Raw genomic sequence first — 19419 nt, forward strand, 5'->3', positions numbered from 1 at the left:
ATAATAGATACAGTGATAAACTGCACATAAACGTAATTATTTGAATCCTTAATATTTATATGTAAATCTGCAAATACAAGCGAGCATGCATTCATATAATAATAATACTCATCATCATCCTCATCATTTAATTTTACACTACTACTAATAATAATATATTTAATTAAAACAGCAATAGCAATTTTATTATTATTATGCATATTTGAAAAGACTAAATGTCAACATTTTAAATATATCAAACCATTTATAATTATTATTAAAATCATTCTATACAATAATGTTAAAATGGTATTTTTTATTTTATTTATTTACTTACTTTTTTGTTGTTGTTGTTTAGGAGTGGCATCAGCGTATGACTGAGCTGGGCTCTTGTCCACATTTTGATGTGAGCTGATGGGCTGCTAGCATCTTTCCTGACAACATTGCCCTTGGGAGCCAGATCATCTCCTTGGAAACTCTTGGTGATGGGATGCCATCTGTGCTCCTGCCATTACATGCAAACTTATCGCACATATATTACTCATTAAATCAGATTAAGAATAGTGCTGAGAGTTTATCTTGCTTTTATGAAGGGTAACACTTTAGAATAAGGTTCCATTAGTTAATGTTAGTTAATGTATTAATTAACATGAACAAACAATAAATAATACATTTATTACTGTATTTATTCATCTTCGTTAATGTTAGTTAATGAAAATACAGTTATTCATTGTTAGTTCATGGTAATTCACAGTGCATTAACTAATGTTAACAAGCACAACTTTTGATTTAAATAATGCATTAGTAAATGTTGAAATTAACATGAACTAAGACTTATAAATGTTGTAGAAGGATTGTTCTTGCTAAGTTCATGTTAACAAAAGTAGTTAAATAACATTAACTAATGGAACCTTATTCTAAAGTGTTACCTTATGAAGATATGTGTAATTTATTCTTATTTATTTATTTTCCCAAACAGCCGTGCTAAATGTGTTCTGCACTTCACAGCACCACTCAGAATTATTACATAAAACAAGACTGTTGGAAATAGAAAAGTAGCTCAAATAAATGTTGTGATAATTGCAGACAATGTCAGCTTAATTATGAGCAGGATAACCATTGTCCTACTACAGTTTCACCGCTGGATGGCGATGTAGAGCCGCTTACTGACAAGAGCAATAAAGCCTGTACTGCAGCGCCTCCTGCTGGACAAACTGACTCAAACTACTGCATGTGCTTTTGTATTTACTTCCAAAAGTTAACACGAACACATATCAACAATCATAAATCTAAATGACACATTGAACGCATATTGTGATACAAAATGACACATGTTAATACCTTACCAACTGGCTTTCCTAGAAATAATCCACCATCAACCATTGAAACGAGGAAGATAAGGAGGCTGTTGTCATATTTTGTCCTTTATAACACCTCTCGGCAGACTAACGCACACGAGCGTAAAAAGAAGTGCATTGCATTTTATGTATTTTAATAAGTGTAGAAATTCAAATGTTTTCTCCAAGTTGTCTGACATGTTTAGCATAAACAGATACAGAGACAAAAATTGCAGAGTTGCTTTATGACGTCGATGTGTAGGCCAAACGCAAATTCCCCTCTCGAGGATTTCCGGTTTTTAAAACATCGGTTTAAGATTTATGAGTAAAATAATGTCTGTGGTTAACATCAGTTGAAGAGCTCTGTTATTCGAGAAAAAATAAATGCACATAAATATTTATTTTAAAACCAAACACAAAAAAACAAGTCACGTTGTCGTAGTTATTTAGCAATATAATATATTTAAGTGTTTCGCACATTTCACGATTGAGGTATAATTGCGTGTACCTTTATAACCCAGCGTTAAATTATAAAAAGAAGAAAAAATAATATATATATATATATATATATATATATATATATATATATATATATATATATATATATATATATATATATTAGGGGTGTAACGGTTCACAAAATTCACGGTTCGGTTCGATACGATACACTGATGTCACGGTTCGGTTCGGTTCGGTTCGATACGTTTTAGATACAGCAAAATGTAAAAACATCTCAACTTTTCAGAATGCCGCAAGCGCACCGCGGGTCATGTGACAAGAACCAACCAATCAGCTTCATCCTTTCCCGTAACAAGGTTGAGAGCTCAGCCAAGATGAAGGATCAGCTGATCATAGTTGTATATGGATTGCAATTTTGAAATAAATTTAGTAGCAGAGCTACTGCAAGCGATTTTTAGAGCTGCAAATCCATTTATCCTTCGCTGAAATTTCCGCGTCTCATGGAGAGAGCACGTCATTGTTGCTTAGCAAAGACAGACGCCTCATGAGCGCTTCTGCCCGAGCGCTTTGGAAAGGAAACCACTCTCTTGCCATCACCATTATAGCTTAAAGGGAATCCAAAGTGCACCCAAACACCAGACCTGTTGGTTATTGGAGGATCTTCTCATTTCTAGTCTGTTAAACGCATTGGCTATTTTGCAACGAGCCTTCAGCGCGTACTGAGTGAGCGAGCGCCTGCTGAGTAGCCTAACATAAACATATAAGATGGTGTTTTTTTCTTCTTCGGGAGTGTCAGGGGCGTTGCCTGTTACGTTGTTTGGGTTATTGGGCTACCTTGTTGAACGCATATCATTATATTTCTCTCTCTCTCTTTTTTTTTTTTTTTTTTTCAAATATAATTAAATACTCCAACGAACCGTTCGGTATACATAATGCGTACCGCGTACCGAACCGAAAGCGTCGTACCGAACGGTTCAATACGAATACGCGTATCGTTACACCCCTAATATATATATATATATTTTTTTTTTTTTTTTTTTTTTTTACTCAGAAATCCAAACCTAACCTTACTATTAACTATAACAAGTTCCAAAAATGAACTTTAAAGACGTGACCTGTAGACCTTCCTAAAATGGTATAGCAAACTTGTGTGGCAAACCATATTTCTGCAGAACATATACATGAGGAATGGATGTAACGTCATCAATCCTAAATTACAAACAGAGCTGGACTTCAGGATACATACTTTATAAACAAAATTTGAATAACTCGATAATCATGACACTTTAATATTCCTATTGACAGAACCATAAATACAAACCATAAACACAGTTCGGCATTAGTTTATTTATTTTTTTGGTCACATTTATTGTGATGAAAATTGCTCACAGTTGTGATGACACATCGGAATAAATAATTTCATAAACAACAGAGACTGTTTTCAGGAAGTAATGCTTATTATACAGTGAAATCAACAGAACTTATGACATAGATGTGCGTGTCGTAATTTAATCAACCAACCTGGAAAATGGCAAAACACTGTAATAACACTGACAGTAACATGAAAACATTAATCTCCCCCCAGTCTCTACATATTTAAATCTATCCACATATTAAATAACTTTGTTATTTAGGATTATACACAGACAAAATACAGAATCACATGTACATGTGTTAATGATAAATGGTAGATTTGTCTCTGGTTAGTGCATGGTAAAATGTCCCTCTTATGAAAAGGAATATTATTGCATTTCTTGTATGATTTTTGTATTATCGGCAGTACTAGTGTAATTCGTTCATTTGAGCGATGAGGTCTCTTCTTGGCTAGCAAATGAGTCTTGTAGAGGAGACAGATGCCCTTCCACTCAGAAACATTGTGAAAACACACTATACAGTTATTTTATTTGCAACGTTTTAACAAAATATATGTTTACTATTATTTGCATGTTTAAGTGCTACACAAAATGAGATAATGCTTTGTAATATCATTTTCAAAAAGAAGAAGAAAAAAAACAGTCCAAATCAACACATGAATTTCCAAATATGGATGTGATTTATATCAAGATGTTCAGGAGAAAATTTTGTAAAACGAGCACAGTCCTGGCTCATATGTTTACGATTTAGGGAAATCGTATCATAAGATTCACAAAATGAGAAAACTGTTCATAAAAGTACTTTTAAAAATATTGGTCACTGTTGGTAAGTAGTAAATGTTAACATCAAGTATCTTATGAAATGATGCAGAGAATACTTAGACGCACAGACACGGAGAAAGCTAATAGAACTACATTTGCATCTTCTGTCAAAAAATTGCTTCTTACTATTATGATATTTAAACTATGCCAGCAAATTAATATTTATCATGTATGTATAATAAAAAAAGAATGGATTTTATATAATAAACATATTTAGACTAGGAATTTCAATAGGATCTACTTTCAAAAAATATAAAACATACAAAAAACACTCTACTCAGTGGAAAACAAAAGTAACCTTACATGTTTTTTTTAACTTCTATAGGTGAAACTACAATTTGACTACAGTTGGACTGGAAAACACACAACCCAACAATCCTCCTTGTGGGCGGCAAATTCAAACACATATTCAAATGTTTGAAAACAAACATCTCCACACACACACACACACACACATAAAAACGTGTATATATAACAAGGTGTCTTAGCACAGACTGGCACACACTGACCAACAGAACAGAAGCATTTAGTGGTGCTTGCAGTGTGGCACGTTACAGAGTGTCGAAATACGTGAACTCACAAACTCGTCTCTCTATCCAAATCTGCCGCCTCCTCTTCATCGCCTCTTTTCTGTCCAATGGCAACTTCAACTGTTGAGCTGCAGAGTAACCGAAAGACTCACATCATCATGGAGAAAAACAGACTTTGGTAATCAAAAAGCTGATGAGAGACCGTGAGTGACTAGAGTGTGCCGTTAAAAAAAAAAAAAAAAATTATAAAAAAAATACAAGATGTTTTGTGTGACCTCATTTTTTATGAGACTGATTTATTAGTGCTGTCAGTTGATTATAATATTTAATTGATTACTAAAATTAATAACTAATTAATTCATATAATTAATTCATATTCAATTAATTTAATTCTTAATTATTTAATATGTAAACATTTTAATATGTATCATATTTAAACAATTTAAATATGAATTCATATTGAACACTTATTTCACAATTAGCCTGTTAATGCATTTCTTTCTTTTTTTGCTGAAACCAACAAATTACTTGATGTTATTCTGACGGCACCCATTCACTGCAGAGGATCCACTGGTGAGCAAATGATGGAATGTATATTTCACCAAATGTTCAGATGGAGAAACAAATTAATTTACATCTTGGATGGTCTGAGGGTGAGCACATTTTCATTTTTTGGTGAACTACTCCATTAAAATTGTGCATGCGCTAAACAAAAATCCAAAATACCCCCCCCCCCAAAAAAATAAAAAAATCATGCTTTTCCATGCATTAGACGTTCTCAAAAAATACACACAAACATGCACACAACGCCTAAAATGCTCTGAAACAAAGAGCTTGAGTGTTTCATTATTGTTCAACTCTAAAGACACAACTTTTTGTATTTTTTTTTAAGAAAAGGAAAAAAGGATTAAACGTAGGAAACATGAACCATAGCACCAAAAAGATGGAGGCCAGGCACCCACAGGACTAGTGTATATACAGTGATCGTGCACGGACGGGTTGGGTTGCGTCTTACCTTGGGTAACCAGCGTCTGAGACATTAGGAGAGGGAGCTTATGAGTGACAGGGATGAAAAATTCAGTCATAATATGAGCCTGATAGTCACACTTCCATTTTAAAGAGAACAGCATGTTTGAGCAGTTCACTAATGGGATGACTTCATAATGTAGTGCAGATCCTGAAGGATGCCAACTGGATTAAAGACGAATCCACTTTATTCATTTATTTAGGAATTACACCTTATCCACTAAGGTTCTTATTTTATTCTACTGGGAGTTGATTCCAAATTGGGAAAAAACATTTGAGCAATTCTACATATTCATTAGCATTAAAAAAAAAATTAAGCTCAAGGGGCTCAGATATGACCAAACTCTGAGAATGAAAATGTAGGCTTCTGGATCTTTTTAAAAGTAGGAATTTAGTTTGATGTGTCATAAAAGGAGTAAAACTGAACATGTCATAGTGCATTGTCCTGCATTGTTTGCAGGTGTGTGGTGAGATTAAAATGATATGTTTGAATATTGTCATGTGTGCGAGAGAGTATTCCATCCAAACCTTTTGGAGCTTTGATCTTTGCTGGTGCTGTCAGTGTTGAGTCCTTTCCAGATATTTCCAAAAGATGACTTTGTCATTTCATCCGAAATGTTGACTATGGATGGATCGTCCCTTGATGAACGCAAACACATTTTATGCATTTTAACCTTATATTATCTCCATATCTTATTGTTTTCATCTAAACATTTTTACAAAAAATTAAGACTGCAAGCTGTACAAATGAAATTACATTGTTTTACTATTACACTAAAAATGTCTCATAAAAAAATAAACACACTACTATTCGAAAGTTTGGGTCAGTATGAAAAAAATATATTTAAAAACAGTAATGTTGTGAGAAAAAAAAACTATTTAAATAATCATTTTTTTGTATTTTATTGAATTTTTCTCCAGTGTCACATGATCCTTGAGTAATCATTCAAATATGCTGATTTGCTGCATATCGATGTCCATCTGATGCCCAGTTGAAATACTGTTTTTTTTTCAGAATTCTTTGATTAATAAAAAGTTCAAAAGAACAGCATTTGTTTGCATCTGATTTATCAGCATTTATTTGATCTTTTGTTACATTATTAATTTCTTTTAAAACTAAATCTTACTGACCCAAAACTTTGAACAGTAGTGTATGTTTTCATAAAATAATAATAATTATAATAAAATAATGAAATAAATACATAAGTAAATAAGTAAACAAATAAATAAATAAATGTGCTTCCAATAAAATATTTCTTTAAAATCACTGAATCAATATGAATACTCTAACAAAGCTAGATTTAAGGATAGATAAGATAACAGCAGCTTGCCCATGATTATATTTTTTTCTTACTTACTTAAAATTCCCCTCTAAGGGCACTTGTACAATTCCTTCATCCTCCATCAAGACACACTGATTTTCCTGAAAGTGAGAATAAAAAATGTTGGTGACCTGTCCTTTTAAAACATTGTCTGCAGTGGTTGGTCAATGCCAGCCAATTGTGTTGTTGCAGGCCGCGACCAATAGCAGTGGTTGATGTGGGTGGTGGGGGGGTGGTACCTCTTGCTGTGCATCTTCCATTTTCTTCTTCTTGCTCTCGGGCATGAGGTCATCAAGCCAGCTGAGATCTCGCTTAGAGAAGACAAAGTCCAACAGCTTACGAATGAACACAAGGGCTAAGACCTAAAAGAAAACAGGCAGACATCATATGAAATACATACATATATTGTTTAGACAGATATATATATATATATAAACATAAACACATATCTTACCATCATAGGAAAGACTATGGCAGCTCTGGAAGTTTTGATGACCCAGAGAAGCACCAAGCAGCTGAGCTGGATAATGGTGAACAGGTGAACCTTTCTCAACGGGACGTGTCTCAGGTAGATAAAATCAGGCTGGTGTTTTGCTGGCATCCCAAACAACTTCAGACGATCAAAGAACTGAATGGCAAACACAACTAACACTGTCAAAACTGCACAATGTCGATTCAGTATCGTTAACAAAAAGAATTAAAGCTAAAACTTTAAAAAACTAAATTGTGTATATATATATATATATATATATATACAGTATATTTATATATACACAGGTGCTGGTCATATAATTAGAATATTATCAAAAAGTTGAAGAACCACTACGCACAGACATATGCAAGACATGGGTTTCAGCAAGCATTTGAAATATATCAGTCTTTGTGTAATGAACGAATATAATATACAAGTTGCACTTTTTGAATGGAATATAAAGCATTTTATTACAAATGACAAATTATTATAATTTACAAATTACAAAGTATTATGAATTATTATATTATGATATAAATTATTATTAGTAATTATAATATATTATTAAAATATGTAAATCATTAAACCATTCAATTATAAAGTTAAATGTAAATATAAAATATATATATCAAAAATTACAAAAGCTCATAATATTACTTAAATGAAAACTGAGAATATAAAAAATAAAATCTAATACAAATTATTTATAAATGCTATAATAGTATATAAACAATACTAAAATGACATAAGCCACTCCTACACCTGAATAAACAACTATCAAGCACAATATATGAATTCAGTTGTTGCAGTACCTGTATGCCCCTGAGAGATGATGCTCCCATATAGAGGAAAACGCCATATAAAACAGGCATTGGGATATGCTGAGCACAAAAACATAAAATAAACACCATTCAAAATGACGAAACATCTCAAAAGTTTAATGCAAGCATCATGTGTTGATCAAACTTGGTAGCCTGACTCAGTCAGAGCTTGAGATCACTGACCTTCAGTATGGAGGTCATAAACACTGAGCTGCCCATGAGGACGAATATCATGAGGCCAGTAAAGCGCTGCTCTCTGATACCCAAAAACTTGGGCTGTTCTCCAGGCGCAGAGCATTCAGACTCCAGCTTCAGGCTGTTCACGTGGGAGATAGATAGCACCGTCGCGGCCACGAACCATGGCAGGCCCATCAAAGAGCAAACGCCCAGCATCACACCCACCACAAACAGGTCCAGATGATACCCACAGCCTTTCTGTGGAGACACACGGACACAACAAAAGACATCAAGTCTACAAGAATATCTGCTCACCCAATGAAGCATATTGTGAAGGACTTAGCAACATACCTTCAGCTTGTGTTCCTTCCTGTTTATAATAACGGCGGTGATTTGTTGGTCCATGAAGATGAGGATGGTACACAGCAGAGCTGGGATGACGGTCACAATAGTGGTCCACCATGGGTTTGGTCCTATCGGGCTGATGAACCAGCCACGGTCATCTCTGGTTGGCTGTGAGAGATCATCTGATTAATCAAGTATTCCTATGCAGATGCAAAAATGAAGAGGAAACATTACTCAAAAACCTTTCTTCTTAACGACTCACTTTAAACTCATTAGGAACCTGTAGTTTGGTGGACGGGATCCCCAGAGTGTAGTCGATCAGAACCATAGACAGGATGGTGATGAAAACAGCAAAATCACTGATAATGGCCCTCACCTGTTTAGAAACACAAAACTAGAGTAAGTGCTAGAAAATGAACATAAATCTGAGCCTTAAAAATATGCATGGCTTTGCAGTGCCTGTTGACCACTGGCCATGGGTCTAAATAATTTCGATTATATATTATATTATATTATATTGCATTTTTTATATACTTTTTATATATACAGTAGATGTACAGAATAAACGACTTTCATTTGAATCAAAGTAATATTAAGTTCAATATAATTCATTATAATAATAATAGTATCTAAATATATTTGAATATAGATATAAAATATATATAAAATTGTTGAATGTTTTCATCTCAAAATAATATATATATACATGTTAACTGACATTAACTGAAATTCATGCACATTTTTGCAGATTCCTTAGTCCACTCTTAAAACCTCTTTGAGAGCCTACATAAACACACACATACAGTACTTCCACAGTTGTCTGTACTATTCTATACTGAACCACACACACGCTTCTTGCCTTGGTTGGGAAGTAACGGCTAGTTTTGAACTCTTTAAGGAAGGAGGACATGGCAACCGTGGAGAAGAAGAGAATGACGGACCAGAAGAGGACATCAGGGATGTATGGACCGTGATGACCACAGGCTCTGCCCACAAACTCACCCCTGTTCTCCACACAGCCCTGAGATGAAACACAACACACAATAATCACATCTGCTTCTGATGAAGAACTCAGATAAACATAAACTCCAGAAAAAAAGAAAAGAGGATAAAATCATATACGGTCATGTGTAACTGTGTAATAGCACAAGAATTTGTATAGTGGATTAGATTGTGTGTTGTATATTTGTGTGTGTGCAGGAGCTTAAACGTAAAGCGGAGGGAGGGGAATTGAGGTGAATGAGCAGAGGATTTGCTTTTATTAAAGTATGAGTCGCTGAAATGTATTAACCCATATCTGAGTCTGTGGGAATGTTCAGGATAGAATGGCTTTACCAGAATGTAGTATGCAGTACCATAAACTGTATGCAAATTTTCTATGTACAAGCTAGCTAGTGAGGTTATTGTGGAAAAAAGCAGCAATAATTGTAATAAATTATCTATTAAATGTTTTTTTCAGAATAATTACTATATTTGGGTGGTAATTTCACAGCACAAATCAATGTTCCCTCATAAATAGTATGTCAGAAATTATGTGCCCAGCTACATCTGATTCAAATATTATGCTAATTTACAGTGAGTGTAGTTTCAGACATTACAGTGCTTCACTCGTACTGACTCTTATTCTGCCTGAAAGAATGAAAAGGCCGAGCTGAAGGTGGAGCGATTCGACCAATCAGATGAAAGCAGCGTTTCAGCTCCGCCCACAAGTGCGAATGAAATATTGAAGCCATAAACCGAAATGATCAAAACGTACACGGACCAACTGTCTTGTCCATGTTCTCTCACTTGAATCCTCTTCTTGAGATTTGAGTCTCTTGACCTTCTGCAAGCCCCGCCTTGTTCACGCAGTGATTGACATGGCGGGAGGGGGCGGAAGATGCGATCGGCTCGGAATGCATTTTCAATGTGCACATTGAGTTATGCTACATTAATTGCGGGACATTGAATGAAAATGCAAGCGTAAGTGTCTTGACTGTGAGTGTTAATGCATTTAAGAAAAATTGCATTTAAATGATCATTTTGCCACAGTTTTTGCTTGAACATGTTAGATATATCTAATCATTTCTGTAATAAATTTTCAGTTTAATTTTGCAACTTATAAAGCGTTAAAATTAGTATTAATTTTACATATCAAAACTGGTGTATGAAATGGCAAATGAAAATTATGTAATTTAATTTTCATTTTCATTTTGCACCAAATGTTGCACAAATGTATTGGAAAATGTAAATGTAAATACAGAAATGCATTCTCATTTTACATATTGCATTTTCATTTTGCATATTACATCCCAAATTGAATATTGCTACCCATATGCTTCCATAGTTAATACACTCAATGTAAGTAAATTCAGTTCTAATTATTTATAACAATGTATTACAACACACAAGGAATAATCATAATGCATTATATTCTTAATTAATCCCTTTTTAATGCATTATAGATAAAAGTATTAAGTAAAGTGTTACCTAATGTTTAATTGCTTGAAAGCCCAAGATATTTATCATTGCATAATGCACACATAATGTATATTTCTCATACTGTCTGCAAATCAGTATTCAGCATGGTAGTATTGCATTTAGAATGATGTTTGTTCAAGTCATTTAGAAAGATCGTATTTACAAGTTAAACGGCACCACAAAGTCATAATTATGAGTGGGACGCTCTGAGCATTTATTGAGCCCTGACTTTCAGAGTTAAAAGCATGTCAGTGAGAAAATATGGCAAACACAACAGGAGCAGAGTCTTTATTCACTGTTAATTTGTTTTAATGAATTTTTCATTTACAATAAAACTAGCTAAGTCACATGTATAATTTCTTAAAGATGAGTTTAAAGAAATCAAAAAGCAAAATTTTTGGTCAAAAATATACATCGCCATCATTGCTCCAACCAAAGTAGCTTAAAAATACTTGACATTAACGAATTCCCAACTCGTAAATGCAAACTTACTAGGAAGATTTTAATGCACCAATAGTCACACTGACCTTAACATCCAGGCCTAGCCAGTCAATATCAGATGCAGTGATGTTTTTTTCCTGCCAGTAATTCAGTGTGGCATTACTGGGCTCTTTAGGTACTGTGCACACACACCTGCAAAACACACATAAATACATCACAAAATGTCATGCTGATAACTTCATCAACATGTACAACTGAATTTATAGAAGTGACCTTGAGGAAGATCGATGTGTTTGTGTGTCAGTACTCACGAGTACTGAGTGAGCTTGTTGAGGTCATTGTGCATGTTGAAAGGGTACGTCTCTCCCAGATGAATGAGTTTCTCCAGAGCCTCGTAGATGAAAATGATGCAGATGAGGGAAGCGAAGGCTTCCTCTGTGAATCGTGTGATGTAACACACCAGTGAGCTGGCATCTGTGGCAACCAGCAAAAGACACAAAAAGGCCGTCCACAGACCAATACACACACGTAAGGAGAGGTAGGACAAACCATACTCTCTGAGGAGAAAAACACAGATAAAAATTGGTCTTTATTTTATGGCAAAATTATGTAGGACACCTTGGGGGTGAATTCACTAAATAGTGCAGCACTAGTGAATTCCCCTGAACTGAATGAAAAAAATCTTTAGTGCAAATTAAAGGAGTCTCACTTGCAGAATTTGAAGAGGATTTTCTCAAAGACCAAGACAGGTCCCGTGCTGCCCAAGATAGTGAGGGGCTGCCCAGCAAACAAAGAATAAGCTATACCCGTCATAGAAGCTCCAAACAGAGACTCTATTGCACTCTAAGAGAGAAATGGGAAGAACAAACCATCAGTCACATTATAATCAACCCATCAGTTTTAATATATGGTTCTGCACGTGTCCGTACTATGCGTCCTTCTGTAGCTTCTCCCAGCAGACCTCCGAAGGTGATAACAGGAGACATGCAGGCGCAGTACAGGAAAAGGAAGGAGGCGAGACACTGCAAACTGATAGCATCTGTGTAATCTGACAGGTAGTGAGGAGCCTTACGCTTGATGTCCAGAATAAAACCGCCAAAAAACCTGACAATCCAAATAAAAGAACACCTCTGAGAGCCAGTTATGTTATTTACAGAATTCATGAACATTAAAATATATGGGCAGTACATATTAGCAGATTACTCACTTCCCTGTGCGCTGTAGCTCTGGTCCTCCATGGCCTCCATGCTCCTCAGCCTCCCCCAGATCAGCCCCTCCATTGGCCAGAGGAACCTTCCGTTTCTCCTGCAAGATGGAGACACAACCAACATTACTACTGATCTCAGACCAGAGATAAAAATACGTCTATTCCAGTCACTGATGCACTAAAGTGAATGAATATGTAATATAGTTCATATATTTAGCAAAATGTTCCTAAATGTTCCTCTAGTGTCTAGATTTCCTGAGGTAAATGTAACATTAAGTGACATTGTTTGCAAGCTGTTTTATTTGCGTCTTTCCATTGATATAAGACTATATGATTGAGTGATTACATGAGACATAATATATTTTTTAGTATGTTGTACTATTTCTTTCAACATAATGTAACTTCTAATGGTCATTCATGATCATCCTGTGCTATAATAACTAGAAGTGAAGAGATGATCGGTTTGGTCAATCATCATATTTTTTTGGTTTAATATTTCTGGTTGCTGACATTTCTGTGCATCATTTATTTCAGCTTCTGTGATGAATCATTGGATGGAGTTTGAGAACTCGTCACCTGTGAGGGCACGTTTTTGGGCGGCTCTATTCTGATGGTAGGATCCCACTCGCCTGGGGGCAGCACAGTCACCTGATCCAAAAACTCATCGATTCCTGCCACAAGGTCAGAACGATCCTTTGCTTTATAAGCTACATCATGGAACACCTGGAGAAAAAAATAATCAGGTGAAATTAGCATGCATCACAGCTTTCTGCCTATAGTATGTCATCATATACAGAAATAAACACAGTGTTGTCCATACTACTGACCTCATCTGTCATGAGCGTGGCAATAGAGCGGCCGATCTCATGGTACTGAGGCCCTTTACCCATTGGCCCCAGCAGAATAAAGAGAAACCTGCACAATGACATAGGACTTAGTAGTGAACTCTGAGGCACACCACTTGATAAAATGAGCTTGACCAACTGAGTCATTAATATATTTCATATGTTTTGTGCTCAGATCTCTCTGCTCTTACCTGGTGGTGATTGGGACCTCTGCCAGGCCATTGAGCAGCACAGCAGGGGACAGACGGATGAAGGCCACCACAGGTTTCTCTAGAAACTCCAGTTCACCCACCAAGATGTTGGATGCCTCAGCTCCAGGTGGGATCTTCTTCATGAAGTGGAGGTCTATCTGCATATAGCAACACAACTCTTTTTAGCATTTAGCATTTAACAGTATTGTCCCTAAATCTACCTGAATCGTTTCATGATTTATTTATCATTATTTAAATAATTTAATTTAATTAAAGGAGTCTCTTATGCTCACAAAGGCTACACGTATTTGATCAAAAATACAGTTAAAATAGTCACATTCTGATTTAAAAAGTCATTGTGCTAGCAAAGTTGATTTTTCAGTAGCCATTACTCAAATGGCTCCTTCAGAAATAATTATAATATGCTGATTTGATGCTCAAGAAACATTTCTTATTGTTATCAATGTTGAAAACAGTCAGTTCTTAAATTCTATATTTAAGTCATGATGCAGTTTTTAGAGTTCTTTGATAAATAGAAAGTTTAAAAGAACATAATTTATTTGAAACAAAACTCTTTTGTAACAATAAAAATTATTTACTTTGTTGAATAAAATTATTCATTTAAAAAAAATAAAACACTTTTGAACAGTAGTTTATATTTGTATATTTAGGATCCCGAATAAGATGTATTACAGTTTGGAAGGTGATTCTTACTTTGCTGAAGTCAACAGCACTGTTCTCTCGACTGCCATCCGCACGTCCTTCTGTAGTGGTGGGCTGAGCCTGAGGAGACACCATCTGACCTGGAAACAGTCCAGCAATCATACAAAACAGTGGAAATAAATAAGAGACCTTCATACAACAGATTCGTTCATTTTAACCTAGAAAGGCAGTGATGTCACGGTCATGGAGATTAAGACCTACTGAAGGCACACTTACCTGGTTGAAAATAGTAGCAAGGAACATGTTAAGGAAGCCGATTACAAACATCTTAGCCTTGTCTAAATCTAATTCAAATTTAAAAACTAAATCAGAAGCGGAAATAAGGTAGAATGAGGTTTGATATGTAAAAGTCTACTACAAATCCCAGTACTAATTCCTAGGTCAACGTTGATCCTGGAGGGCACCAACCCTAATAAAACACACCTGAACAAGCTAATCAAGGTCTTCAGTATACAGGTCGGTATTTTTTTTCAGGGTTGGAGCTAAAATCTCCAGGACAGTGACCCTCCAGGATAAACATTCCCCACCCCTGTCCTAGGTGGTTAAAGGCAAAGATAAGTGGTTAAATATTACACTAATGCTATGTATATTGTTGGTTAGAACATTTATATGGAACACCGAAATAACTCTGTATAAACAGCTGGCAATTACCATCATACATTTGCAAGTCCACCATATTGGAAAGGCCAAGAGTAATATATATGCAAATGAACTGACATGGTATCATCCAACTGTGATATCTAGATTGTCCATATCTACGTATACATTAAGGTACAGTCACATTTAGAACTGTTCACAGATTTTTGTGAGCAAAATCTAGTCAAACATGCTCACAAATTTCTTGTGAGAAAAAAAAATTATGTTCCACAGATGTTTCATCAGATTTAAGTTGGTCACACAAATTTGCAACACTGACCAACAGAAATCTGTTTGGTTTAACGGTGACTTCTACTCTATTGATAATAGACCTTTTTTGCTCTCAAAATTTCTTTAGTGTGACTGCACCTTCAGAGTACAGGTGAATCTATGATCATATTGCCTGATGCTGTCTCTTCTTCAGGGTCGAGGGCGGGGATGATGTGGTACCCATAAGGCGGGCTTAGTCGTTTGCTGAAGGGGATGTGGGTTTTTTGGGGCCGGATGAGAGGATTGTCTAGGCCAGGAACGGCAGAAAGGGAAGGATGGGGTTTATGGGGATCTGACAGACACTTGGGACAGCGGAGGGACCAGGCTGGAAATAAGAGCACCTTTCTGTTTCTCACACTCTGGCAGAACCTAGACCAGAGAGAGGAGAAGGAACTGGGGGGCGATTGGGTCGTGATGATAACTGGGACACAGACAGACACACCATAAAAAAGGATGATAAGACAGATGCATGACAAAAGCAGAAGAATGCATTTGCTGGAGAGTGTGGTGCAATACCATTCTTATCCATGGAGTGCGGTTCGGACTGCTTCCTGCCAATATCTGCGAAAGAGCGTACGATGGGGATCCGGTTAGCCAGTTTCTTCTGGTTCTGATGGTGGTGCTGTTTAAGGAGAGCATTTCGGATCTTCTTCCTCACTTCCTCTCCCAAAGAAACTGACGTCTCGTGCTGGTCCAAAACCAAATCTTAAAAACAACGAATAATACAAATTATAAATGTTATACACTAACATTTTTATTTTTGGAAGAAATTAAAAGCCGGGACATGTTATATTGATAAAAATTGCCAGTAAATACATGTATAATGTTACAGAAGATTTCTAGTTCAAATAAATGCTGTTCTTCTCAACTTTCTTTCAACCAGTAAATACTGAAAAAAATATATCATGATTTTCAAACACGATATAACACTGTTTTAACACAAAACATGTTAACAATTAGAAATGTTTCTTGATCAACAAATCAGCAATTTATTTAAAATAGAAATCTTTTGTAACAATACAAGTATTTACTATCTCTTTTTTAACAATTTAGCATATCTTGGCAGTATAGGACAGTTAATATCTTGAAAAAAAAAAAAACATTATTTCTTTGTACTTTTTATTAATCAAAAAAATATTTTCAAAAAGTATCTTAGGTTCCAAAAAAATAATAATTTAAGCACCACAACTGTTTCCAACATTGATAATAAATCAGCATATTAGAATGATTTCTGATGGAAAAATTTGACGCTGAAGACTGGAGTAATGGCTGCTGAAAATTCAGCTTTAACACCACAAGAATTTCTTAAAACAGAAAGTCTATATTTTAATTGCATTAATATTTCACAATATAGAATATATTCACAATGTGTTTATGATCAAATAAATTCAGCCTTCATGAGCATAAGAAACTTCTTTAGAAAACATTTAAAATCTTAATGATGTGTCTGTCACTGATCGCTTGTTAAGGGTTGTTGGCATGCATTAGAATATTAAATGAAAACATTTACAGATTGTGAAAATCCAACCCAAAAAATTACATCAATAGCACCTGTGGCACATTATTTTAAACATACTATAATTTGTGATGCACAAATCTAATACTGCAAGCTATTTAATTGTGACACATGCTAAATGGGGTTATATTGCTGAAATGAAAACGATGAATGCTGATTGCTTTGGATCTGTAAGGAAGGCCTAGAGAAGATGTAGTCTGGACACTGTTTTCAAACTCAGTACCTGCGATCTCCTCCAGTGAGTTGGCCCTCATGTCCAGCATGACGGTGCCGTTGAGGATGCAGCTCCGCAGCTCAAACAGACTGTGTAGGGAAAGAGTAGCCACGTATGGCTTACTCCACCTCTCCCCTCCATCCTCTACATCCTCCTCAAACTTCAGCCATCTATAGGCAAACAAGGAACATGAGAGAGAAGATAAGAGAAAGATTGGGAAAAAGAGAGCGTAAATGAGAATGATTATTACATTAGTTCTTTCATTTAGCTACAGTACCAAAAACTTGTATTGCATTAGCTGTAATGGATATATGCCTAATGGATATATGCGGATGACAAGCTATCATACTCTCTTTGTAGTGACACTTGACCTCTGTTTTCTCTTTCTTTTGTTTTTAACATGTTAGATCCATTCTTCTCCTCCGTTTGAGTCCTCTGCTCATCTCTCTTCGGTACAATGACAATCCTCTGTGTGCATCTGTGTGTGTGTGTGTGTACCTCGCAGTCTCTTTCCATTCCGCATCCTCTCCCTCTTTCAGGCAGATTTCGTCCAGCTCTGTGAAGAGAGCGTGAGGAATGTGTTCCTCGTCATCCTCCATTCCCAGCAGGAACTGTACACGCTGAGATGGTGTGTCTGCTACAGAAATAAAAGACACATTTTATTATTTATCTCTGTCTCTTTTGACTCGATCAAGTTTTCATTTATCCTTCTAGACTAACAGACTTACTATATGAAGGTGATTCTCTGCCATCCTCGGTTCCAGAGTCTCTCTCCCGTGACCTCTTCCTGTGGCGATGTCCATGGTGGCGATGCCGTCTGTGTGACCTTCGACCCAGTGGTACATGCACCCCAATGTAGAGGGTTCGGTGGCCTGCCAGGGACAAACAGAATAAGCCAGTTTTCACAAAATGTTTTAAACAAAGTAGCTATAGGGCAATACATATTTTTTGTAGGCAAACACTGAAGTTAGCATCAATAGGATTTATTCATTGGCTTCTGGATAATTGCAAAAAAAAGGGGCTCTGTGCACATTAAAGCTTGTCGTTTTGTTTATTAAGATCTTGGTAGCACTTTATTTTTACAGTCCTGTTCCTCATGTACATACTATGTACTTATTATAGTAATTACAATAACTATATAATAACTAGGTATTAACCCTGAACTTACCCCTAAACCTAACCCTACTCCATGTAGTTACCTTGTGTTACCAGAACTTTCTTAAGCACTATTCGGACGGGACTAGTTTTCTAAACTACGTTTGAGTTTCGATTCTTGCCACCTGACGTCTGTGATTTCCATGTACCAATTTCGGACGGGACTAACATCTCCATGTTTATCACAGAGGTGGGAGGGTCTGATTTGTGCATCTGGGCGTCACAGAGATCACGCGCTCTGTATGCGTGCATTGCATTCATTCAGAATGATTGCCATTAGAATTATTACACAATAAATACTAAATGGCTAGTATAGCAAAACCATGTTAATGTGTGGTTCCTTTAGTTTAACTTGTTTTTCTTTTCTTTTCTTTTCTTTTTTTTTTATTAAATGTAATTAAAACATTATGTAACTGAGTACATAAATGAACGCGAGTAATCTTACCTGATGCTGATATTACAATAGCCGGTATTAACAGTTTACGCGATCTTGCTCTTGATTTTATTATTTGTATTATTTTTTTATTATTATTTATTTGCCGCTAAGCAAATCTAACAAACATCCGCACGGTAAGAGCATCTACGGTAATTCACGTTGGCCAAAACACACAAGGAAACGCGTTGTGAAATAAAATATCACCGGCAATCACAGACATTCGCATTCGGACGGGATTAGTTTTCTCAGAGGATCACTGAGTTTGCTGAAAAACGGTAGGTAATTTGCTCTGGAATTATCACAGAGGTTGTGTGAGAAAAACACAGAGTTGGCAGATTCGGACGGGCTTCGAATAGGGCTTTAGATAAATACACTGTAAGTACACTATAAGTACATGTTAGTACAGGTACTGTAAAATAAAGTGCTACCAAGATCTTCACAAATGAACAATATTACTTATATAACACTTTTTTTGAATAAGGTGGAAAGTTTGAGTTAGAATGGTATGTAAAGCCCTATTCGGACGGGACTAGTTTCACAGGGGGTCGTTAGAGAAATCTACGTTTCACAGACGTACTTGGTGATTTTAATCCCGTCCGAATCTGCCACGTCTGTGTTTTTCTCACACAACCTCTGTGATAATTCCAGAGCAAATTACCTAC

General features: G+C 35.8%; 1 protein-coding gene across 7 annotated transcripts in view; it reads right to left on the reverse strand.

The window, feature by feature from the left end:
• Positions 1–3736: 3736 nt before the first annotated feature.
• LOC113110957 (sodium-driven chloride bicarbonate exchanger-like) overlaps positions 3737–19419 on the reverse strand; it is a 33993-nt gene continuing 18310 nt past the window's right edge. For 3 of the 7 annotated variants that reach the window (XM_026275283.1, XM_026275282.1, XM_026275284.1), the window contains 23 exons: positions 17895–18038; positions 17665–17803; positions 17176–17336; positions 15953–16141; positions 14522–14610; positions 13808–13965; positions 13599–13686; positions 13348–13494; positions 12772–12869; positions 12494–12668; positions 12274–12407; positions 11876–12121; positions 11651–11756; positions 9523–9684; positions 8926–9039; positions 8670–8831; positions 8325–8576; positions 8133–8201; positions 7303–7476; positions 7088–7210; positions 6885–6949; positions 6055–6165; positions 3737–4628 (listed from right to left, as the gene is read on the reverse strand). In XM_026275283.1, coding sequence (XP_026131068.1) covers positions 4547–4628; positions 6055–6165; positions 6885–6949; positions 7088–7210; positions 7303–7476; positions 8133–8201; positions 8325–8576; positions 8670–8831; positions 8926–9039; positions 9523–9684; positions 11651–11756; positions 11876–12121; positions 12274–12407; positions 12494–12668; positions 12772–12869; positions 13348–13494; positions 13599–13686; positions 13808–13965; positions 14522–14610; positions 15953–16141; positions 17176–17336; positions 17665–17803; positions 17895–18038 — 3188 coding nt within the window. In that variant the 3' untranslated portion in view covers positions 3737–4546. Of the gene's footprint in view, positions 4629–5515; positions 5553–6054; positions 6166–6884; positions 6950–7087; positions 7211–7302; positions 7477–8132; positions 8202–8324; positions 8577–8669; positions 8864–8925; positions 9040–9522; positions 9685–11650; positions 11757–11875; positions 12122–12273; positions 12408–12493; positions 12669–12771; positions 12870–13347; positions 13495–13598; positions 13687–13807; positions 13966–14521; positions 14611–15569; positions 15858–15952; positions 16142–17175; positions 17337–17664; positions 17804–17894; positions 18039–19419 lie in introns of those variants that run through there. The other 4 variants (XM_026275288.1, XM_026275285.1, XM_026275286.1 and 1 more) reach the window with 4 other exon arrangements.

The sequence above is a fragment of the Carassius auratus genome, chromosome 11 (genome assembly GCF_003368295.1).
Source record: "Carassius auratus strain Wakin chromosome 11, ASM336829v1, whole genome shotgun sequence".
Lineage (NCBI taxonomy): Eukaryota > Metazoa > Chordata > Actinopteri > Cypriniformes > Cyprinidae > Carassius > Carassius auratus.